We start from the raw sequence: 24,990 nt of genomic DNA, 5'->3' as shown, positions 1-24,990 counted from the left end.
GGTTCCACTGTGGTTACTAAAAGCAGAGGGGAGTGTGAGCGGTCTGGGCTGAATGCAGCCTTCTGAGAGCCTGCAGCCTAAAGATCTGCTGAGTGCTGGACCATGACGGGGTAGGTATTTATGAAAACATAAGCTGAGGAGGAAAGGTCATTGCTGATTACAGCAGAGACCAAACCGGGGCAGGGTACCAGGTCCACGTGGTATTTCTATGTGGGGGGGTCGCGCCTGTGGTTCGGTGTCCTTTTCCCAGACAATCCTGTGTGCTGCTTGGCGAAACTGAAGCAGACAGATTGGAGGGGCTTACACAAGGTCACAGGGCTGGTTAGCGACAGGCCGTTGACTCCCTCGTCCTGTCTCTCTCCTTGGCTGAACGTTGGGAGGAACAGTGCCTGACTCGGGGACAGGAGCTTAGGGTCCCCGCCTTGCTGCCGAGTCCTTACCCGGGCTGCAGTCCCCCCGGGGAGCTCCAGACTAAACTTCTCCAAAACCAGGGGTGTGCTGGATGGGCCTCAAGTTCTCCAGGGGTCCTGTGAAGATTGATTTGCCTTTGGTTGGAGATTTAAGCCTCCCTGTGACTGTCACAGACAAGGATGGAGGCTGGAGAGCTTGGCTTTGTCAGGTCCGACACTGGGCAGCCGCTGGGTCTTGACTGAGTTATTTTGTGTTCCTAGGTTTCACCGACCTTAACAGTCGAATTCCTCTTGAGTGCTATGCTGTCTTCAAAACATAAATTTATAAGAACCATAAGTGCTGGTATTTATTCACTTCCCCATTACGATGTAAATCTTCTGAACTGCCTTTTTTTTAAAAGAAGGAGGAAAAGAAAAGGAAACACAGTCAGGATTCTGTTTGCAAAAACGCGATGGTTACGGCTCTGTGGTCAGAGCTGCCCACGCCGCCGCAGATAAGGGACCGTGCCCCGTCCCAGGTTGGGGGCACCGAAGACTTGCCCGCGCTCGGAGCAGCCCTGGGCCTCAGGCCGGCAGGTACTGTGTTCGCAGAGGATCCTGCGAGCCTGTGCCGCCAAAGTGTCTGTCACCTGAGTCCAGAGAATGCCGAGCCAATGATCTGTCATGGGATGACTGTGCAAAAGCAGGCTGTTCGAGGGTGGTGCCTGATCAGGAGGAGGCTGCTGAAGGAGTCCGCACCACCCACAGTGAACTAAGGGGAGAGCCCTTCCCCCGGGGAGCCTGTGGTCGCCGGGCCGTCCTCAGAGTGCGTGCGCTCCAGGTGCAGAAGGCGGGCATGAGTGCCCGTCCTGTCCCCTCGGGCCGAGCCGGCTGCCCTCCAGGAAGCTCGGGTGTTGCAGGGAAAGGCTGTCATTAGACGAGCCCGGAGTCACAGGGGATCTTACGCAGGCTAGCAGCCTCTGCTGTCTCGGTGGCATCACGCATGTGAGTGTAAGGTCACAGTGGAGGGCATCCAGGCTGGAGTGACCAACCGCCTGGCTGATGTTCATTCTCTCTGCATGTGCCCCAGGGCTGGGGACTGGGTGGCCAGGCCCTTAACAGCCTCCAAGTCAAGGACCAGGCCCGGATCCATTCCTGAAGGGCTGGCTTCCCCCAGCGGGTCCTCCACAACCACCTGAGGCCCTTCCAGGCTGGCCGCGCGCAGAGGTGTCGGGGCAGAAGCCCCAGGGTGGGGACAGACACTGGCCCCGCCCACTGGGAGGTACCTGCTTCTCCAGGGAGCATCCCTCCTCTCTGTCTGGAGGCTGGTGAGGGTGACAGAGGTCGTATCTCTGTCCGTCCTCCTCAGCTGTGATCACAGGAGAGCGGTGAGGACACAGCGTGCCAGCGGAGGGGTCTCTCCAGACCCTGACTGCTCTCCGCAGGGGGCCGCCTGAGCTGCTTCCGGTTTCCTTCCTCCGGGGCTCGTGGGCCTGCAAAGCTCCGCCTGGCCTCTTGCCGTGATCCGTCGTTCCACCAGCTCTCCCGGTGATGGCTCGCGCCCCACCACACAGGCCCAGGCTTTAGGAAGATACCAGCTTAGCCTTCACACACACACACACAAAGAGGTAACCAGTCCCTACCCCAAGCCGCGTGGGATCAAGTTACCCAGGGGCTGCCCTCCCATCACTACGGGTGAAGCCGGGCTCCTCCTCCGCTGGCGCTCACGACTCCCCCGGGTCGGCGTCACCGTGCACCTGGCGGGGAGCTCGGGCAGTGTTCCAGGCAGTGCCCGCAGGAAGTGCCAAGCTGGCGCACGCTTTCCTGGCAGTGCCTAGCGCCCAGCCCTGGGAAGACGTGTCACCCCCATCCTCTCTTCTTTGAATGTTGAACCCCGATAGTTAACCGCCGTGGGTGGAGGTGGTGTTCAGGGAAAACGTGGCCAGGATTTTAGCGTGGCTGTAAACGGTGTCTTCCCGAAAGACTTACTGACGTTTGAATGTGCAGGCGGTGTGATGAAGGAGGTGGGGCTCTTCCGTGTAACTCCTCTGCGTGGACACGTGTTCCTGGCCGAGGTGCCCACCTTGGCCAGGGTCTGAGCCTGGGCTTCTAGTGGTGTGATGGTCAGCCTTCTCCTGGCCCAGGAGCGAGTCCTAAGGGACCTCATTCCACTGCCTGGACGCCTACCACGCAGGCCAGGGGCTTCTCTGCCGGCCTTGGTTCCGGGCCTTTCAGATTCTTGGGAACATGATGCCTCAAATCAAGTTCCCTGCAGCCCACCTGCCAGGGGTCTCGGGTTCCCACCCAAAGTGCCCCACTGTTGCAGCCACTTTGCACGTGGAAGAAACTGAACGTGGTTTCTGCTTCTCCTGCAGAGTAGCTTTTTCCGGAAGTAACTCCCTGCAAATTGAAGGGTGCCCCTCCCGTGTCACCACCCCCTGGCCAGGCTCCTTGGAGCCCATTGGAAGTGGCTCAGCAACCTCCGGAGGTCACAGGGTGGACCTTGTGCTCTTTCCTTTCTTGAAATCTTGAGGTGTTTATAGAAATCTATCCAAATTTCCTTTTTGCCACATTGTTAAAACAACTAAAAAAAAAGGTGTTTCTTTCCAAAATGACAATTCGATATGAGGGGGGTGGAAAAAAGGTAGGCTGGCTGGTTTACAGTGTGCCTCTTTTCTGAAAAAGCTACAGTTGGAGCTTTTTGTCATTTGCATTAGCACAAGAACCTGAGCTTTCTCAAATCGTTTCCCTCTGATCAGTCAAACACTGCCCGAGGTCCCCACCCCATCCAGGACTGAGGAGACTGCCGTGGGCCTACCTGCTCCTTAGAAATCGCTGACCTATTCCTCCCCAAAGGCCCGCAAAGCTCTGTAAAACTTTAGCCTTTATGTCAGATTAGAGAAACCAAACGACGTGACAGTGGATGTGATGAAAACCTCCGGCTTATTTTTCTCCTGCCTATGAGCGTGTTTTATACTTGCCGAATGAAAACCGTGACGTGTGCTTCGGTGAATGGAATTTCAGGCTCCCCCTGTGCACAGTCAGTGGGCGAAGGTCACTTTAAATGACTTTTTCTTCCCATTTGTCTGTTGATCCCTCAAATGGTTGCTTTTCTCTGGTTGCTTCCTGGGTGTCTGTACATAGTTTGTCTTTGTACCGGAGCACGCTCCCATGTTCTGCTTTAACAGACGACGGCTGTATGAGGAAGACAATGTAAATAGAATACAAATGAAACTGGAGCTCTGTGGCCTAGGTTTTGTACAGACAGAAACTGCATGGTATTTAAATTATTGTTTGTCTCTGATGATGTATGCAGTTTCTTTAAAACAAACCAAAAAAAAAAAGTCTTAAAAAAAACATTTCCTTGACTCCTGTGTGTTTTTATCGACAACCAGCAGGAACCACCAAAAATTCTTAGATTTGTTGGGAGAAGTGGTAGGTCAGCTCATCAGCAAAAGAACAAGAGTTATGAAGACACAGAACCACCTCGTGTAGCTGGTATTGCTGGGAAAGGGAAGGACTGCTGCACATACATAAAAAAACTTTCTAGGTAAGTTCTAGCATACAAAAGTTTTTTTTTTCTTCTAAACATCTTTTAAAGAATATCCAAATGTATTTCCAATTTTCTGTCCTTTAATAATCTGGGGATGATATAAATTACTGTCCCCAAGCAAAAGCCCCAAATGACTTTGCTCTTGGGAGTACATACATCTGTTTCCTTTCTTGAGCAACCCGAGGGTTTATCCTGAAAAAGCCAAGACCTTTTATCGCTTAACCTTTTGGTTCCAATGTGTCTTTCTGGATGTTTTAGGGGAAGCACAAAGGGCTGCAGGGCTTGCTGGCTGCGTCTTAGGTAGTGACACTACCGAAGATGCCCTTGGTCTGCTAACATAGGAAGGTGGTTTGGGGAAGAAGACTTGGCACGGTGCCGTCCCCCTGTGCCATTGCCAGGGATCACCTGAGTGTCCTTTCCTAGTGCAGATGCTGACTGCGAGGTCTGGGCGGGGTGTGCTGATGCCACTGGTCCAGATATCGCACTTCTGAGCATCAAGAGCTTAGGAGATCAATCCAGAGGGAGCCGGCTTCCCTTTGCCTGGGAGCCTCCATCCTCAGTGGGTCAGGGGACCAGGTGCACCGCTCGTTTCTTTGCTGAGCAGCAGTGGACACCCTGCCAGAGGTCAGCGTGATCGTGGCAGGTCTCGGCAAGCCCTCACCTGTGTGGGAAGAGGAACGCCAAGGCCCCGGCAGACAGCGGTGTTGAGTGTTCTACAGAAAGGACTGCAGGCTAAGAGCTTCTCTATCATTCTGCTGTCTTCCTCGCTCCAGAATTCTCTGACCTTAACAAGCCAGAACTTGGTTGTAGTTACCTAGGGGAGTGAAAAGACTAGAGTAAGAAAAGCTCCAGCAGGCTTTGGCCTGTAGGACAGAAGGAACAGGGCCATCATCCTAAGAGAAAGCCCTTTACGAAGTAAAGAAGGTCATGGCTACACATTCTCAATAGGTAGAGCGCCTGCTGTGTCCACCCTCTGGTCATCACAGGACAGAAATTATGGCCGCACCATGACATCTAACTGGACAGTTTTGGCCGAGTCACTTAATTTCTCTGGGGCTCGATGTCCTCATGTGGAAAGTGGGGACACTGAACTCTAGGGGTCCTGTAATGTCCTTAAAGACATCAGCTATCTAAGATTCAGGTTACCTGAATTTTTAAAACGCTTAGTCCTTAGGGGACCAGTGAGCTCTGGGTAAGTCCAGCTGGGGAAGGCTCTTGGGGAGCAGCTTGGATGCCTCACCTCCCACCCCCCTCCCTGCCTAGAGCTGGGCTCCTGGGGGCTGCTCGGCGCTGGGACCTGTGCTCTCAGGTGTCTCCGTGGGGGCTCTCAACCGTATTACACCGTCCCGCCTCCTCCTCCTCTGGGCAAAGGACCCTGGAGGGGCCTTGGAGCTTTGAGCCATGATGCTTAAGATACAGTCCAGTGTCCCCTACAGCACCCCAAGTTCAAGGGCACCTCAGTGATGCATGGGTACTTACGCCTGATTATTCATCCAAAGGACAAGTTTGACACTGGGAATGCTCCCTGGCCGGGTCCCCAGGCCTCAGTGCTGTCCTGGCCTCAGATGGCTCCGTATCTACAGTTAAACCCCAGGTCCCCCCTGAGCGCCTGACCCAGGTGTCCAAGTGTCACAAAGCAGCAGTGTGGGTCAAACTGATGCCCTGGGCTCAAATCCTGGCTCTCCCAGCCCTTACTAGCTGAGCAACTTCAGACAAGTTACTTAATCTCACTGTGCCTCAGCTTTCTCATCTGTAAAATGAGGATAATGGCACCTAATTTATAAGCCTGATAGGATTAAATAAAATGTGTAAAGTGCTCAGCACAGTGTCTGATGTAAGAGTTAGGCCTTACTAACCGTTAGCTCTTGAGGACTTGGCCAAATGGTGGAGTAGGAAGATCCTGACCACCTCCCACAGACACACCAAAATTTAACACCTCTTTACAAAGCAACTATTGATGAGAGACCGGAATCTAAAGGAAAAGATCTTCTACAACTAAAAATATAAAGAAGCACAAGATGGTTAGGAAGGACAGAGCCTGGTTTAGTCAAGACACTCCAGTACTCTTGCCTGGAGAATCCCAGGGACAGGGGAGCCTGGTGGGCAGCCGTCTCTGGGGTCGCACAGAGTCGGACACAACTGAAGCAATTTAGCAGCAGCAGCAGCAGCATATCCCCAAGGGTCTTCCCAGGTGGCTCAGCGGCAAAGAATCCACCTGCCAAGCAGGAAAACATGGGTTCAATCCCTGGGTTGGGAAGATCCCCTGGAGAAGGAAATAGTAACCCAAACCAATATTCTTACCTGGGAAATCCCACAGACAGGAGCCTTGTGGGCTCCAAAAAAGGTGATTGATTCTGATATAGAAAGTAAAAATGAAACTCACAGTGCTGGAGAATACTTTCCAGGTGTGTCAGGTGTAACTGTCAAATATAATAACCCACAAAATGTCACTGAAATGACAGAATTTGAGGCCAGCCAAAATAAAAATCACTGGCCACAGCCATTAGTTTCTGCAAAAACTTCCCCAGTCAGTAATAAGCTAACATTTGTATGACAGAACTCACAGAAGGAAGGGGTGGGGCGGGCAGAGAACATATTTGAAGACATAATAACTAAAAACTTCCCTAACCTGGAGAGAAAACAGGCCTCTTGCCTTCAAAAAGCACAAAGAGTTTCAAACAGGGTCAAACGAAAGAGGATCATATCAAGATATGTTGTAATTAAAACAGCAAATATTGAAAGAGACTATTAAAAGGAGGGAAATAAAACAGGTTATGTACAAGGAAATTCCCATGGGGCTATCAGCTGAATTTTCAGCAGAAACTCGGCATGCCAGAAGAGAGTGGCATAATATTTTTCAAGTGATGAAAGGGGAAAAAAAAACTATAACCAAGAATACTCTACCCAGCAAGGCTTTTATTCAGATTTGATGGAGAGATCAAAAGTTACACAGAAAAGCAAAAGATAAGAGTTCAGCACCACCCTACCAACAAGAAATGTTAAAGGACTTCTCTAAGCGAAAAAGAAAAAGCCACACCTAAAAATATGAAAATTAAGAAAGGAAAAACTCATTGGTAAAGGCAGTTACTTATAATAAACGTAGTGCATCAACCACATATAAAACTAGTAGGAAGATTAAAAGAAGTGTAGTAAAATCATCTATATTTGCAGTAAGTAGTTAAGGGGACACAAAAGTTGTAAAATATGATGCCAAAAAACAGCAAGTGTGGGAAAGGAGAGTAAAAACGCTGGGTTGTTAAAATGTATTTGAAATTAAGAGATCAGCAACTTAATTACATAAATTGCTATATATAAACCACATGGTAACCACAAACCAAAACTCGATAACAGATACACAAGAGAAAGGAATCCAAACATAACTCTAAAGATAATCATCAAATCACAAGGGAAAAGAAAAAAAAAAAACCTACAAAAATACCTCAAAATGATTAAAAGAATGGCAATAAATACATACCTACCCAAAGTTAGTAGAAGGAAAGAAATAAAAATCAGAGCAGAAAGAAATAAAAATCAGAGCAGAAATAAGTGAAATAGAAAAAAATACCAAAAACCAATGAAACTAAAAGCTGATTCTTTGAGAAGATTAAACTGATAAACTTTTAGCCAGACTCATCAAGAAAAAAAAAGGATACAACTCAATAAAATTAAAAGTGAAAAAGAAATCACAACTGACACCACAGAAATACAAAGGATCATAAGAGACTACTACAAAAGCAACTACATGGCAAATAAAATGGACAACCTGGAAGAAATGGACAAATTCTTAGACTGAACTAAGAAGAAATAGAAATTATAAATAGACCAATCACAAGTAATGAAATTGAAACTGCAATTAAAAATCTTCCAACAAACAAATGTCCAGGACCAGACGGCTTCACAGGCAAATTCTATCAAACATTTAGAGAAGAGCTAACACCTAACCTTCTGAAACACTTCCAAAAAACTGCAAAGGAACATTCCCAAGCTCATTTTACAAGACCACCATCACTATAATACCAAAACCAGACAAAGATATCACACAGAAAATTGCAGACCAATATCACTGAAGAACATAGACAAGAACGTGCTCAATAAAATACTAGCCAACAGAATCCAGCAACATATTAAAGTGATCATATAGCATGATGAAGTGGAATTTATCCCAAGGATGCAAGGATTCTTCAATATATGCAAATCAATGTGATACACCATATTAACAAGTTAAAGAATAAAAACCATATGATCATCTCAATAGATGCAGAAAAAGCTATTGACAAGATTCAATGCCCATTTATGATAAAAAAAAAAAACCTCAAAGTGGGCGTAGTAGGAACCTAGCTCAACATAATAAAGGCCATGTATGATGAACCCACAGCAAACATCATTCTCAATGGTGGAAAACTGAAAGCATTTCCTCTAAGATGAGGACTAAGATAAGGATGTCTACTCTCACCACTGTTACTCAACATAGTTTTGGAAGTTCTAGCCACAGCAGTCAGAGAAGAAAAAGAAAAGGAGTACAAAATGGAAAAGAAGTAAATTGTCACTGTTTTCAGATCACATACTATGCATAGAAAATCCTAAATATGCCACCAGAAAACTACTAGAGGTAATCAATGAATTTGGTAAAGTTGTAGGATACAAAATTAATGCACAGAAACCTCATGCATTTCTATACACTAACAACAAAAGATGAGAAAGAGAAATTAAGGAAACAATCACATTTACCACTGCAACAAAAAGAATAAAATACCTTGGAATAAACCTACCTAAGGAGGCAAAAGACCTGTACTCAGAAAACTATGAAACACTGATAAATCAAAGATGATACAAATGGATGGAGTAATATACTGTGTTCTTGGATTGGAAGAATCAATATTGTGAAAATGAATATACTACCCAAAGTAATCTATAGATTCAATGTAATCCCTATCAAATTACAAATGACATTCTTCACAGAATTAGACCAAAAATGTTTACAATTTGCACAGAAACACAAAAGACCCTGAATAGCTACAGTAATCTGGAGTAATCAGGCACCCCCAACTTCACACTATACTACAAAGGTACAGTACTCAAGACAGTATGGTATTGGCACAAAAACAGTACTACCATATGACCCAGCAACCCCACTTCTGGGCATATACCCTGAGAAAACCATAATTCAAAAAGACACATGTATCCCAATGTTCACTGCCGCACTATTTACAATAGCCAGGACATAGAAACAACCTAAATGTCCAACAACAGATAAATGGATAAAGAATATGTGGTATAAATACACAATGGAATATTACTCAGCCACTAAAAGAGATGAAATGGGGTCATTTGTAGAGATGTGGATGGAGCCAGAATCTGTCATACGTAAGTGAAAGAGAGTGAAGTCAGTCAAAGAGAATAACAAATATTGTATATTAATGCATATATGTGGAATCTAGTAAAACTGTACAGATGAACCTATTTCCAAGGCAGGAATAGTGACACAGACATAGAGAACAATGTGGATAGAAGGGGAAAGGGAGAGTGGGAGAAATTCAGAGATTAGGATTGACATATATACACTACCATGTGTCAAATAGTGTGAACCTGCTAATGCACATGGACCATTTTCCAGGATAGATGACATGCTTGGCCACAAAATAAGCTTCAATAAATTTAAGAAAAATGAAATTCATATCAAGCATTTTTTCTGACCATAATGTTATGAAATAAGAAATCAACTGTAAGAAAAAAATGTAAAAAACCACAAATATGTGGAGTCTAAAACAATATGCTATTAAACAGTGGATCGCTGAAAAAAATCAAAGAAATAAAATTACCGAGACAAATCAAAACATATATATAGCAATCCAAAATCGGTGGGATACAGCAAAAGTAGTTACAAGAGGGAAGTTTATAGTGATACAGATCTACCTCAAGAAACAAAAATCTCAAACAACCTAGCCTTACACACAAAGGAACTAGAAAAAAAACAAAACTCAAAGCTAGTAGAAGGGAAAAAAATCAAAGATCAGAGCAGAAATAGAGACTAAAAACAACAGACAAGACCAATGAAACTAACAGCTGGTTTTTTGAAGAGATAAAATGGCTCAACCTTTAGCCAGATTTATACAATCGGAAATGAGAAAGGAGAAGTTACAACCTGTATGACAAAAATGCCAATGCTCATAAGAGATTACTACAAATGACTACATGACAATAAAATGAACAACCTAGAAGAAATGGACAAATTCCTAGAAACATACACTCTAATAATGAACAAGAAATAGAAAATATGAACAGAACAATTATTAGAAATGAAATTGAGTAATAAACTCCCAGTAAACAAAAGTCCAGGACCAGATAACTCTACAAATATCTAGAGAAAAACTAACACCTATCCTTCTCAAATTTTCCAAAATATTGCAGACGAAAGAATACTTCTGAACTCATTCTATTAGGCCAGCATCATCCCAATACGAAAGCCAGAAATATCACACACACAAAAAAGAAAAGTACAGGCTAATATCACCAATGAGCACAGATGCAAAAAATCCTCAACAAAATATTAGCAAACTGAATTCAATAACGCATTAAAAGGATCAGACATCATGATCAAGTGGGATTTGCAAGAATCCCAAGAATTCAGAAATGGTTCAACATCCTAAAATCAATTAGGAAACTGTTTAACATCCTAAAATCAGTTAGGAAACTGAATAAAAATCACATCATCACCTCAATAGATGATCCTATAACCAATCAGGAAACTGTTCATTCTAAAATCAAGAAACTGAATAAAAATCATATGATCATCTCAATAGATGCATAAAATTCACCATTTATTTTTTCATCATTCATTTATGATTAAAAATTCTCAAAGTGTGTATAAAGGGAGCATACCTCAACATAATAAAGGATATATATGACAAATCCACAGCTGACATCATACTCAACAGTAAAAAGCTGAAAGCATTTCCTCTAAGATCAGGAATAAGACAAGGATGCCCACTCTGACTATTTTCGTTCAACATAATATTGAAAGTCCTAGCCAAGAAATCAGACAAGAAAGATAAAAGAAATCCAAATTGGAAAGGAAGAAGTAAAATGATATCCTATCATCATAGATGATAGATGATATCCTATCATCTGTTTTGCAGATGATAAGATACTAAGAAAATCCTAAAGATGCCACCAAAAAAAACAAAAAATGACTACAACTCATCAATGAATTCAGTAAAGCTACAGGGTACAAGATTAATATACAGAAATCTTCTGAATTTATATACACTAACAACAAACTATCAAGGAGAAATTAAGACAACAATCTGATCTACCATTGCATCAAAAAGAATAAAATACCTAGTAATAAACTGATCTAAGGAAGTAAAAGACATGTACTTGGAAAATATAAAACACTGAAAAAAGAAACTGAAGACAAACAGATGGAAAGATATACTGTGTTCATGGACTGGAAGTACGTTGTTAAAATAATCAAAGTACCCAAGGTAATCTACAGATCAAATACAATCACTATCAAAACACCAAAGACATTTTTCACAGAACTGGAAAAAAATACAAAGTTTGAATGGAAATATGAAAGACCCTGAAAAATCCAAGAAATCTTGAGAAAGAACAACAGAGCTAGAAGTATCACACTCCCTGATCTCAGGATATACTACAAAGCTACAGCAATCAAAACAGCATGGGAATGACCCAAAAACAGACACAGAAGAGAGAGCCCAGAAATAAACCCATGCACTGTGGTCAATCTGTGACAAGAGAGGCAAGAATGTACAGCAGGGAAAAGACAGTCTTTTCAATAAACGGTGCTGGGCAAACAGGATGGCCACAGGTAAAAGAATGAAATGAAAACATTTTCTCACACTACATCCAAAAATAAACTCAAAATCGATTAAAAACCTAAATGTAAGACCAGAAACCATAAAACTAGAAGAAAACATAGGCATGACACTCTTTAATATAAAATGAGCGTTATTTTTTGGATCTATCTCCTAAGGCAAAGGAAGCAAAAGCAAACATAAACGACTAGGACCCAATTAAGCTTAGAAGCTTTTACACAACAAAGGAAATCACTGACAAAACAAAAAGGCAACCTAAGGAAGGAACAGGAGAGGATATTAGCAAATGATATGACTGGTACAGGGTTAATAACCAAAATATGCAAACAGTTCATACAGCTCAATATCAATGAAACAACCTGATTAAAAGATAAGCAAACAACCTGAATAGGCATTTTTCTAAATAAGACATACACATGGCCAACAGACACAAGATGCTCAGCATTGCTAATCCTCAGAGAAATGCAAATCAGAAACACAATGAGACACCCCCTCACACACGTCAGAATGGCTATCATCAAAAAGACCACAAATAACACATGTTGGCAAGCACGTAGAGAAAAGGGAACCCCAGTACATGGTTGGTGGGAATTTAATTCGGTGCAGCCACTGTGGAAAAACGCCAGCTTTTTGTGTTGTGGTATAGAAAGGCAATGCCAAAGAATGCTCAAACTACCGTGCAATTGCACTCATCTCACACGCTAGTAAAGTAATGCTCAAAATTCTCCAAGCCAGGCTTCAGCAATACGTGAACCGTGAACTTCAGATGTTCAAGCTGGATTTAGAAAAGGCAGAGGAACCAGAGATCAAATTGCCAACATCTACTGGATCATCGAAAAAGCAAGAGAGTTCCAGAAAAACATCTATTTCTGCTTTATTGACTATGCCAAAGCATTAGACTGTGTGGATCACAATAAACTGTGCAAAATTCTGAAAGAGATGTGAATACCAGACCACCTGACCTGTCTCTTGAGAAACCTGTATGCAGGTCAGGAAGCAACAGTTAGAACTGGACATGGAACAACAGACTGTTTCCAAATGGGAAAAGGAGTACATCAAGGCTGTATATTGTCACCCTGCTTATTTAACTTATATGCAGAGTACATCATGAGAAACGCTGGGCTGGAGGAAGCACAAGCTGGAATCAAGATTGCCGGGAGAAACATCAATAACCTCAGATATGCAGATGACACCACCCTTATGGCAGAAAGTGAAGAGGAACTAAAAAGCCTCTTGATGAAAGTGAAAGAGGAGAGTGAAAAAGTTGGCTTAAAGCTCAACATTCAGAAAATAAGATCGTGGCATCTGGTCCCATCACTTCATGGGAAATAGACGGGGAAACAGTGTCAGACTTTATTTTTGGGGGCTCCAAAATCACTGCAGATGGCGAATGCAGCCATGAAATTAAAAGACACTTACTCCTTGGAAGAAAATCTATGACCAACCTAGACAGCATATTAAAAAGCAAAGACATTACTTTGCTAACAAAGGTCTGTCTAGTCAAGGCTATGGTTTTTCCAGTAGTCATGTATGGATGTGAGAGTTGGACTATAAAGCAAGCTGAGCACCGAAGAATTGATGCTTTTGAACTGTGGTGTTGGAGAAGACTCTTGAGAGTCCCTTGGACTGCAAGGAGATCCATCCAGTCCATCCTAAAGGAGATCAGTCCTGGGTGTTCATTGGAAGGACTGATGTTGAAGCTGAAACTCCAATACTTTGGCCACGTCATGCAAAGAGTTGACTCACTGGAAAAGACCCTGATGATGGGAAGGATTGGGGGCAGGAGCAGAAGGGAATGACAGAGGATGAGATGGCTGGATGGCATCACTGACTTGATGGACACGGGTTTGGGTAAACTCTGGGAGTTGGTGATGGACAGGGAGGCCTGGCGTGCTACGATTCATGGGGTTGCAAAGAGTTGGACACAACTGAGCAGCTAAACTGAACTGATAGAAGTTCTTCAAAAAACAAAAAATGTAACTACCATACAATCCAGTAATTCTACTCTCGGGTGGGGAATTATATGAAATAATTGAAATTATTATATAATTGAAATTGAATAATAATAATTGATCTTATCCATTATAAAATAATTGAAATTATCATATGAAATTATATGAAATAATTATATGAAGACAAAATGCTAATTTGAAAAGATCCATGTACCCTAATCAATGTTCACAGCAGCATCATTAACAATAGCAAAGATATGGAAGCAATGTAAATATCCATCAATAGATGAATGGATAAAGATGACATAATATGTAAATATATATGTGTGTATATAGGTATGTGTATATATATTTTATATACATACATGTATATTTATACACACATGTATATTTACATATATATTTTATATATTTTTATTTATTATATATATATATATACAGTATATGTATGTTTATATACGTATACATATATAATAGACTACTACTTAGCCATAAAAAAGAGTGAAGTTTTGCCATTTGTAACAACATGGATGGATGGACCCAAATTGTAATATGAAATAAGAGACAAATGTATGTTATAACTCAATGTAAACTCTTACATCTATATAACAAAACACAAATAGGCTCAGATATAGAGAAGAGACTAGCCGAAGTGACTTAGCACTCTAGCTGTTACCAGTGGGGAAAGGGAAGAGGAGCGACTGGGAGGTTGAGAGGCACCGAAAGTTAATTAATCTTCAAAGACATGAGTCTCTTGACTATAAAAAGAAGAGAGTCTTTAGATGTTAAATCTCAAACTTGATTATCTTATATTTAGCCACTGTGGTTTATGACTTCCTTACAAAATAATGTAAAATTTCTAACACTAAACAAACCTACCAGAAAACAATCATCTGTAGTTCCCCATTATTTTTTTTTTTAAAAATTGAAGGATAATTGCTTTACCGAATTTTGTGGTTTTCTGCCATACATCAACAAGAATCAGCCACAGTCCCCTCCCTCCCCACCCCACCTGTCACCCTGTCTGAGTTCCCGTTGGTTATCTGTTTCACACGTGGTATCGTAAATTTCTACCTTACTTCCTCCATACATCTCCCCATCTCCCTCCTCTCCTCCCACCTGTCCATAGGTCTGTTCTCTGTCTGTTTCTCCATTGCTGCCCTAAAAATAAATTCATCAGTGCCATCTCTCAGGTTCCATATATGTGTGTCAGTATAGGATATTTATATTTCTCTTTCTGACTTACTTCACTCTGTATAATGGGCTCTAGTTTTGTCCACCTCATAAGTTCAGCTCTTTACGTGCCATTGATCAAAAAATGCTCTCATTTCATAATAGGAAGCCATGATCATCCATTTGTGGGGTAACACCGCAGGTTAACGCCAAGGGACCTTGTTACATAAACTCCTGAATCCCATTTACAGGAAAAGGGAGAGTAAACCCCCAAAGCAGAATTTTACCGACTCTTCTCCCAGGCTGTGACAACCAGCTAAGACGCATGCTGCTCTGAGCTGGACTTCCACACGCCCGTTGCTTTTCTCCAAATAGACTTTGCATCTCATGATCTCAGAGGTTCTGTTTCCCACATGGGGATACCACGTTGTTGCTGTTGTTAAATTAAAAAACAGCAAAGACCAAATGATGGAAGGGAGGGAGAAAACCGCCTTCTGTCTGTTTGTACTGCCAGCCTGGAGCAGGATGGTCGTCACTGACACCTTGCCCAGCAGGCATCGCACAGGTCCCTAAGAGGGTACATCCTTACAAGGCCTGTGATTCAGCAGTCTCCACCCAGGAGAGGGCAAGCCCATCTCTACAGCTACACAAAATAAAAATGTTTTACACAGGAGCTAATTATCTCAGAAACTCCCCGCACAACACAAAGAGGATAAAAAGGCCTTGGGGGCTGGCCTTGTTCCCACACAATGTGCTGCCTTGATGCTGGGTGGCAGGGACACTGTTCCAAGCCAGTATTTACATGCTTCCTGTCACCTCCGCCAGCTCCTGCCTCACCTCTCTTCTCCAGACCCTCCCAGCCAGGGCAACAGAGGAAAAAGCCCCTCATCACAGTTTAACTGAGTCTTGGGTCTTCCTCAGTTCTCTCCCCCAAACCTGGCTATCATAGCCCCACGCCAGGCAGGACTCACCCCTGCGGTGTCCCTCCTTTCATCAGAAAATACGTGCAACACCACAGTCATGTCTGAGCTGCTTCTGAAGAAGGGACTTGGGGCTAGGGAGGGGGGACAGTGGCCGTGTTCTCATACCTTCCTGTCCTGCTTGCCTTCTATCCCCATGTGCACATAGCCCTGTCCCCTTAAACCTTTTAGTTACATTTTTGTAAAAAGAGGCGGTGGATTTTAAGTACATACTTGGCTGGTTACCTTTGTCATCCCAGAACAAGGGAATGGACCCGTGAGTACCATATCCACCCAGACATACCTTATTTCAATTATATCAAATTAAAAAATCTAGGAACAGACCACAGAGAGGAAATGCAGGCAATTTCAGACCATCTAGCAGCTGGTCAGAGGAGTGGACCCCCCCCCAGGGCCCCGCAATGAAAGGTGCCCCCCTCTCCCCCCGCCCTGAGCACTTCTATTTGGGCCTCTGCCCTCCATGCTGGGAGATAAGATGCCTCTTGATAGTTTCAGTTCACTGTCAGGACCTGGTCTGTGCCCTCCCGGGACCAGCTGGCCCCACTGAGTGGACACAGAGCAGGTACTGAACTAGGGAACTGGGATGGGGAAGACAGAGTGCCGGCTTCAGGTTTGGAAGATGGTTGAGAGAAATCCACAGCAAAGAGGGGCTCTGATTTGGATGAAAGCGGTGTGGATGGCTATGCTGTGGCTGAAGATATCTCCCTGCAGGTTCCAGGCAGCAGGAGAGAGAATGCACACTGACCGCTGACCCCTCAGCTCATCCGGCTGCTCCGAACAAGGAGCCGGGGTGCAGTCATCTGGGTTTCAACAGCAAAGCAGTAGGGGCACAGAGATGCTACCGGGCCACCTCACAGGCCTCAGCTCAGAGCTCAAGAGCTGGCAGAGGAAGGCTGAGGCAGGCTTCTCAAGGCCCAGCTGAAACCTACTTCTTCTGCCGCCCTTCCTGTGAACAAAACCAGACTCTCGCTGATGCTGCTCAGGCCCTGAGTCCAAGTCCTTCTGGCTCCAGCAGCAGCTGCGGTGCTCTGCTGCCCTTGGGGCACCAAGTGGGCATCTCTAATGGGAGCATTGAAAGGGGCATCGGTGCCTGTCCCCAGCTTCACCCTCCACGGCCCCTTGCTGCTCACACCAGCATCAGCCACTGCTGGTCTTTGCAACCTCCCCATCACCTTGAGCCCCATTCTACCCCCAACACCAGCAGAATGAGTTCTGCACCTCGCACTAAGTTGGACTCTCTAATCCATCATCCTCATTTTACAGGTGTGGGGACTGAGGTTGAAGGAACAGGATCAAACCACTAGGAAATGGCAAAGCTAAGCTGAGCACCCTGGGCTTCTGACCCTCAATCCAGTTCCCTTGCCTCTACATAACTAGGGAATCCCATGAAGGGTGCTCAGAAGGATGACAGCTGTAGACACAGATTTAAACGCATGTCTGCCCTGCAAAGGACTTCCCTAGTGGCATTAGTGGTAAAGAAACCTGCCTGCCAGTGCAGGCACCAGTGATGTGCCACAGCTCTATTTTTTTCCCCCATCATCCTCACCATGTGACTTACATCCTTGAGGTTACCTCATGTTCCAAGATAGCTGCTGGAGTGCCAGTAATTATGTATGTATTCCAGGCAGAAGTAAAAGAAAAGCCAACCTGCCAGCTGAGTAAATCCTCTTTAAATAAAAACCTTTTATGTTTTAAGTCCTAACTAATGACTTTGTCTTCTATCTTATTGTGCATTCCTCTCTGCCTAAGAGACTGGGAAATAAAGTGTTATTAATATACTCCTGCCTCAAATAAAATTAAGGTTTGGTTAGTAAGGAAGGGGAGGATGGATATGGTTGGTTGGCTGCCACAGAGCTATTCTTGGTAGTGATTTGTGGTAAGGTTAGAGTAAAACCACTTCTGACGGAGCAAGGAGAGGAAATGATTCACAGAGGAAATCTGCATTTCAGTACTGAGATTCAGGTTTTGATGAATTAATGATATTGAGGTTTTGATCAAGTGCTTTATAAACTGTTAGCAATACCCCCATCACCTAGAAATGAAGTCAGACTAATCTAAAATGATCAAATGGCACAGGCAGGTAGCATGTCTGTGGCTTCTTTCTTCAGCGAGCAGAGTTAGGCCTCGGATTAGCTGCAACCTGAAATCTACATTCCCTGGGGTCCTTACTATTCAAACTCTGGTCCTGAAGGACCAGTATCATCATGGAGCATATTAGAAACGCACGACTCAGGCCCCACCCCCAGAGCTACTAAAGCAGAACTGGGATTTTAACAGGGGCCCCAGGGGATTCCAGTGCACGTTAAAGTTTAAGAAGCCACATTCAAACACATGACTTAAAGATCTTGCAATGGGCCCTTCTGATCTCCTAGAACACTTCCCAGGAAGCATCGCCTCTAAGATATTGAGTGTTCAGTGAGACTGTAAGTCACAGAGTCACCTCTCTCCAACGAGAGCTCACGTTTTAACTATTAATGCTCGTGACGCAGTAACATCTATCATTTACTAAGTACTTACTGTGCCAGGCACTAGGCGAGGGTCCGGTGTGTCCTTCTGATCTTACTGCTCTGAAGAGTTCTGTAAGGTGGCTGCTGTCACTATCACGTTACACGGGAGGAGACCGCCCCATGGTACCCAGCAGGAAGGCACTGAAGGGGTGTTAAGAAGACAGGTGGGGCAGTGTTTAGGAGGAGGGAGAAGCTTGGATCAGTGAATCACGCTCTCGACAGATGGAGCCAGGATGCCTGGGATCTTTCTAAAGGCAGCTCGGCTACCGGTGGGGACCTCACATAACCCCCAGGCACCACCCGGAACCTCACTATTATTTGCCTATCAGAGATGGGAGTCGACCAGATGACCGGCAGGCTTTCCTCCAGCTGGCATTCCTCAAGTCTAAGCATGCCCCTCACCCCCCGCCCCGATCCTGAAGTCAGTCAGCCTTAGCAGCCACCAACCCTGACTTTATCCAGGTTCACCCAAGGGCCACCAGGTCTGGCCGGAGCCCAACTGGGTCCAGAGACCCAGATGCTGACGTCCCAGGGAAACACATACCTCCTCCTGAGCAATCAGAGGCAAATAAACACAGTTGCTGCCAACCACTCACACCCCCGTGCCCCCAAACCCCAGACTGGACTCAGGTGCAGGGGAAGGAGGCGGGCAAAGCCGACTCCCTGCAGACCTCCGGAATTAGACATGATAGGAGATGTTCCCAAGGAAACACCTGGCCATGCTAGACATTATTTGCCAAAGCTGCCCGTGGGGTTATTACCTCTCTGCCCACCTCATCTGAGAGGGCTGACCATGCCACCCTCAGACTGGTTGGCAGAACCCGTTAGCAGGAAGCAGTGAAGGAAGATCACTCAGACTCAGTTCACAGTGGAAGGTGCCTGTACCCTCCTGGCACCTCTGCAGGGCACACAGCCTGGTCAGCAGACTTGCCAAGGAGTGTCTCCCCGTCACAGTGGCCCCCGGGCAGTGTCCCTCATTCACAAGCCCTGCACTGCCATGGACACACGAGACTCCTGGTGGCCATGAATCTGTCTCCATGGCCATGAATCTGATGGAGGATTGATCCACAGCCAGCACCAGACCCAAGATAGAGACAGGCCCTTTCCCATGGATTTATGAATGGGGGCCAAGATCCTGTCTCCAAGGCTGGACAGTACCATACACTTAGGACCGCAGGGGGAGGCATCTTCCACCAGAGTAATCTCATTCACATAGTGAGTGTGTGCTGGAATCCTGTCCCAGGTCCCTGCCCCACCCCCAGCAGGTTCTGGGCCTCACCCCTGTGCCTTGTAATCAAGTCCCCTTAAGGGAGCTAGCTCCAGAACCAAGCTTCTGTCACTTTTCATCAGAGGAGTCAGACATCCGCATATTCACTTGGTCACTCAGGGGAACACCAGGCAGGCTGAGATGTGCTTGGCACCAAAGGAAAAGAAAAGAATAAGGCACAATCTGTAACCTCTGGGGACTCACAGGCTAGGGTGGGACATGTGGTGGTGGTTTAGCTGCTCAGTCGTATCCAGCTCTTGCAACCCCATAGACTGTAGCCCACCAGGCTCCTCTGTCCATGGGATTCTCCAGGCAAGAATACTGGAATGGGTTGCCATTTCCATCTCCAGGGGATCTTCCTGACCCAGGAATTGAACCCAGGTCTCCTGCAGGCAGTCTCCTGCATTGCAGACGTATTCTTTACTAACTGAGCCACCAGGGAAGCTAAGTGTGGGATATAAACAGGTTATAATAAATCAATGTATTAAATGTGCTGAAAAGGACACAGTGTACCCTGGAAGGAAACAAGCCTGGGGCAGAAGCCAAGGGGCAGAGAGCCATGAAGGCTTCCTGGAGGAGGGGATGCTTGAGCTGGATCACAGAAATGGGAGGATGTAGCCCTGGAGTAGAGAGAGTGTGTTCCTGACCACGAGGACAGCAGCACGCCCTGCTGCTGCTGCTGGGGACTCGGGGGAGGGGACACAGCATGGTTTCAGAGAGAAAACACCCATGAGGAACTCTACTAGGTAAAGCAGACGTGTGCAAAAGGGGACACAACCCTTCTGCAAGCAAGAAGCTGGCTTTTTAGAGAGAAACCACATGGAGCAGAAACCAACTTCAAGACCAAACCAAAGACTTCTGAACAACCACGCATGAAACACTACAGAAGCTCAGAGGCAGGAAAAGACACCTGCAGCCAGGACACAGACAAGGGGACGCTTCAGAACAGGCAGAGCGGAGACAGGCCTGGAAGCACAGAGCCGATGCAGACGGAAGCAGAACCTGAGCCACGCTCTCATAAACCAGGCTGTCAAACTGTCAAAAAGCCCTGTGCTTCTTCAAGTGCTTTCACATTAAACTCATCTGATGCTCACAAGCAAAGTGAGGACTTAAGCAATTCTAGTACTTTCCTGCCTGGTGATGGGGAAACAGACAGGCTGAGTGGTCTCCTTGGGTCACAAAACTGATGAGTTGGGGCAGAGGTTCAGAGCCTCCCCAACACCCATCCCTGCCAAGGCTCCTTCATTACCTCTTCTATGGATAAGAGAAGGGAATTAAGAACCATGCATCGCAGAGTCACTTTCCTCTGGACCTTCTGGGCGAACCCAGGCCACCTCCACCCCGTGTGGCAGCTCAGGAGTGAGAGGGCCTCGAGACGGAGAAGACAAAACGTGTATTGTTCCACGTTTGTCTTCCCTGTGGGCTTACAAGCTCCAGTGGAGCAGATACCGCTTCCTCCGCAATTAAGCTGGACCACTAATTGGGAAGGTGCTTGTATTTACACCATAATTGGGAGGGTGCTCAAATGGACTTCATTATCGAATGAGAATAAAGAGAATGAGTGAACCACACAGAACGCAAGGGGGAGAGATGGAAGGTGAGGATGCAGTCTTCTGATAGTGGGAAGCAAACCACCCAAAGCTCTCCTCCTCGCGGCCACCCTCACAAACGTCACGGCATTCAATCCAGAGGGCGGCGGAGGGTTAAGGAAGAGGCGCCAACAATTTCAACAGCACCCAGCTGCTACTTGTTAACACTCCAGGGAAAGAAGGGTGATGGGAGAGATGACCAGAGAGTCCAAACAGGAGGTCAGAGGTCAGCGTGAGCTCCAGCAGGCCCGAGCATGTGTGTATAAAAGTTCCCGGTAAACTCCCAAGTGATCCCTGCATTTTAGGGGTGATTTTGAGGTCTGAACACTGATATTCTACTGGGAGTTCTGTTTGGTCAGGACAAGCTTCTGGACGGATTTTTCCCATGTCCTCGCGAACATATTTTCCACCACTCCCCCCAACCCCAGGTGGTGGCCCTGCAATAAGGCCAGCTCCCAGGAGTGAGGAATTGTCACCTCACCGAGTGACGAACTGTCCCCTCGCTCTGCAACCTCCAGAAGGAAAGGCTGGCAGACCAGAGAGGAAAGGGAGGGTCTGGTGAGGAAGGCAGAGAGGCGGCCCCACCCTGGCCTGCAGGCCTCCAGGACAGTTCCTCCCCTCTGCCCTCCTCACCCCTGCCTTCACCCACCACCCCCCTCCATCTGGCCTCATGCCAGGAGCCACGGGCAGTTTCACTTGGCACCGGTTCTAAAGCAGAAACAGGGCTTTGTTCCATCCACCGGAGGGAAGGCCACCAGGTCCTGCTACAAAAACGCCCTCTTCCCCATCAAGGCAGAAAAAAGGGGCGTTCGGCCCTTCTAGTTCTAGAATACCCAGCTGATGATAAAAACTACTTCTCCTCTGGGACCTCTGGTGGGCTGTCCACACCCCCACCCCTCCCCGAGGCCCCTTCCCCGCTCCTTCCCAGACCTCACAGTGCCCACCCACCCGCACAGGCTGCCACTTGGGACCTAGTCCCGGACACGCAGGCTCCGTCGTTACCCTCCCACCCGCACGGACATCCTTCCACATCCCACACTTTCTGGGGGGGGGAACCGAACCACAGTCCCAGGGGGACCTGCTGACCACATGACTGGGCCGGTCAGAGTTGAGGGCGGACACTCAGCCACTCAAGACCAGGCCAGCATCTCACACCCGCGGCGAAAGAGGACGCAGGCCTCAGAGCTCTTTCCATACACCGTGTGATTCGAGGGTTGACGACAGTTTGCTGGCGAACTTTCCGTTAACAACAACGGAAAAAGCCCTTTATTCTCATGAATCCTGACCTCATTTCCCAAAGTGGCCTCAGACACACACACACACACACACAAGCCCGCATAGGTACCATCTGTCAGTTCCACTTGTCATCAGGCAAAAGCCACACACACCCACCCCAGCGGTCCCTCCTCTGAGACCTGGAGAACGCCTCCAGGTGTTCAGGCGACACTGTAGCAGGGACTAAGTAGGAACTCAGTGTGATAACATTAAATCCCGGTTTTCCAAGGCAGGGGGAGAACCCCACATATTAGTCACATCCGAAACCCTGGGCTTCTGCACGATCTCGACAAAACGTCTGAAAAAAAGGGAAGAGAGGGATATTTTCAATGGGTGTTTTCATTGGGAGCTGTGCTTCTCACAGGACGCAGTGGGCAGAAACATTTTCAAAATACTGAACTCTCAGTAATATAAAATTCTGACATTAAAAGGAAATTAGATCCTTACCTACTCTGTGTGCCCCCAGTCGGCCTTAAATCCTGCTGTTTCCAGAGGAAAAGGAAAACTCTTGATAATCCAATTGACTCAAAAAACAAACAAACAAAAAAAACCCACAGCCCAAAGCGACACCCTATATAGCAGGCAAGGCTTTACCAAACAGGGTTGGACAGAAAATCCTCACAGAGCATTTAATTTTGACCCCTCAGCAGCAGGGCCATCCTCTTCCCTTTTCACTCGTTGAGACCCTCACCAGAATTTTCAGAGGAACCCCAGCCCCTGGAGCCCCCTGCGCCCCAGGAGCTCCAGGCACCCCCCTTCCCCACTGCCCTCCTCTCCCAGCACTGCGGTGGGAGGCAGCAGGAGCCCTTACCTCGACCACCCTCCTGTGGGGAGACCACTCCTTCTCCTTTCTGGAGCTGGGATTCACTAACATCACTTGACTTTATAATCTTTATTCTACTGAAAAGTTGTACAAACTTATATGGTTTGTCATGGTACGTGGCTCATAAATGAGACGGAAGTGAAACGTCTGTGACTGTTCCCTGCATTTCACTCAACCCCACGTTCACTCACTGGACAGCAGACGACTGCGGTGGGAACTCCTTCTCACGCACTTTTGCTCACGTCCCCTACTCGAGTCAGAGTTCTTCAGGGGCAAAGGCGATCGCTGGATAAATGTAAAGTATTAGCTGTAAGGAGAGTTTGCTTTAAGAAGTTTTCTTATGAGCGTTTTTTAAAAATTAAATACTCTTGAGACTCACAGACTTATAAAACGAACTTATGGTTGACAGGTGAGTAAGGATGGAGGAAGGGATAGGTAGGGCATTTGGGACGGACATGTACACACTGCTATATGTGAAGTAGATGACCAGCAAGGACCTACTGTAGCACACAGGGAACTCTGCTCAGCGTTACATGGAGCCTAGAGGGGAGAGGGGTTGCAGGGAGTGGACACTCGTATATGTATGGCTGAGTCCCTTTGCTGTTCACTTGAAACGATCACAACATAATGTTAACTGGCTATATACCCAATACAAAATAAAAAGCTCAAAAGAAAAAAAGATTAAATACTCTTGGATAGTTACTGTTCCAAGTGCCACCCGGTTTCAACAACTCCGTGGCGCGCTCTGAACACGTCAGGCAGGGACTCAGCTCTCAGAGTGACGGCTCCATAGTCTCATCTCCTCCTCATGGGGGTGAGGACCCCGACTCACCACTTGGGCTCCTGCAGGTCTGGCGGCTGAGTGAGTCGGTCTCAGACAAAGGGCCCCGGCTCACTGGCCCGGCTCAAAGTCTGCAACTGTCCAACCAACAAGTTACCATCAGGGGACACCACGGCTGCAGGGGAGGCGTTAAGCTATATACCTGAACCTGCCCTTTCCACCATACCTGCGGGGATGGCAGAGTCCTCTCTGATGCCCACCCAGCTGTATACCTGAACCTGCCCTTTCCACCGGGCCTGTGGGGGAGGCGGAGTCCTCTCTGATGCCCACCCAGCTGTATACCTGAACCTGCCCTTTCCACCATGCCTGTGGGGATGGCAGAGTCCTCTCTGATGCCCACCCAGCTGTATACCTGAACCTGCCCTTTCCACCGTGCCTACTGGGGAGGCAGAGTCCTCTCTGATGCCCACCCAGCTATATACCTGAACCTGCCCTTTCCACCATGCCTACTGTGGAGGCAGAATCCTTTCTGATGCCCACTCCACATCTAATGACCCATCAGGAAAAAGTATGGTTCCAGCAAAGCATCAACAAGTCCTCTCTGAGCAGGTAAATTCAGACACATTTATGTTCAGTAATATTTCCTTGTAACTGGCACAAAGAGGAAAAAAAATGTAAGGCCTTTATTTAAACTGATCTAGCAAGAGTCTCAGAAAGCAGATTTAGATTTCAAAAGATTTAGAAAGTCAGCTTGGATTTCAACAGGTACTGCATCAACAACAAAAGTCATCAACAAAAGGAAGTTGTTCTTCGTTCCAGAAATGGACCTCAGAAAGTAACTAGCTTGGTGCTAATTAAAGCGT

The 24,990-nt window shown here is 46.3% G+C and overlaps 1 protein-coding gene across 25 annotated transcripts in view; it reads left to right on the top strand.

Moving 5' to 3' along the window:
• The window catches only part of PHACTR1 (phosphatase and actin regulator 1), a 295,378-nt gene extending 281,629 nt beyond the window's left edge, over positions 1-13,749 (top strand). For 10 of the 25 annotated variants that reach the window (XM_081523726.1, XM_081523727.1, XM_081523724.1 and 7 more), the window contains one exon: positions 672-3,748. In XM_081523726.1, the coding sequence (XP_081379852.1) occupies positions 672-908 (237 nt within the window). In that variant the 3' untranslated portion in view covers positions 909-3,748. Of the gene's footprint in view, positions 1-671; positions 3,749-3,784; positions 3,940-4,200; positions 8,634-12,515 lie in introns of those variants that run through there. The other 15 variants (XM_081523738.1, XM_081523739.1, XM_081523735.1 and 12 more) reach the window with 5 other exon arrangements.
• Positions 13,750-24,990: the final 11,241 nt, after the last annotated feature.

Source organism: Giraffa tippelskirchi, chromosome 8, assembly GCF_054371585.1.
Source record: "Giraffa tippelskirchi isolate mGirTip1 chromosome 8, T2T-mGirTip1v1.2.pri, whole genome shotgun sequence".
Classification (NCBI taxonomy): domain Eukaryota; kingdom Metazoa; phylum Chordata; class Mammalia; order Artiodactyla; family Giraffidae; genus Giraffa; species Giraffa tippelskirchi.
Note: the sequence above shows the minus strand (reverse complement) of the source record. Positions and strands in the feature narration are given on the sequence as shown.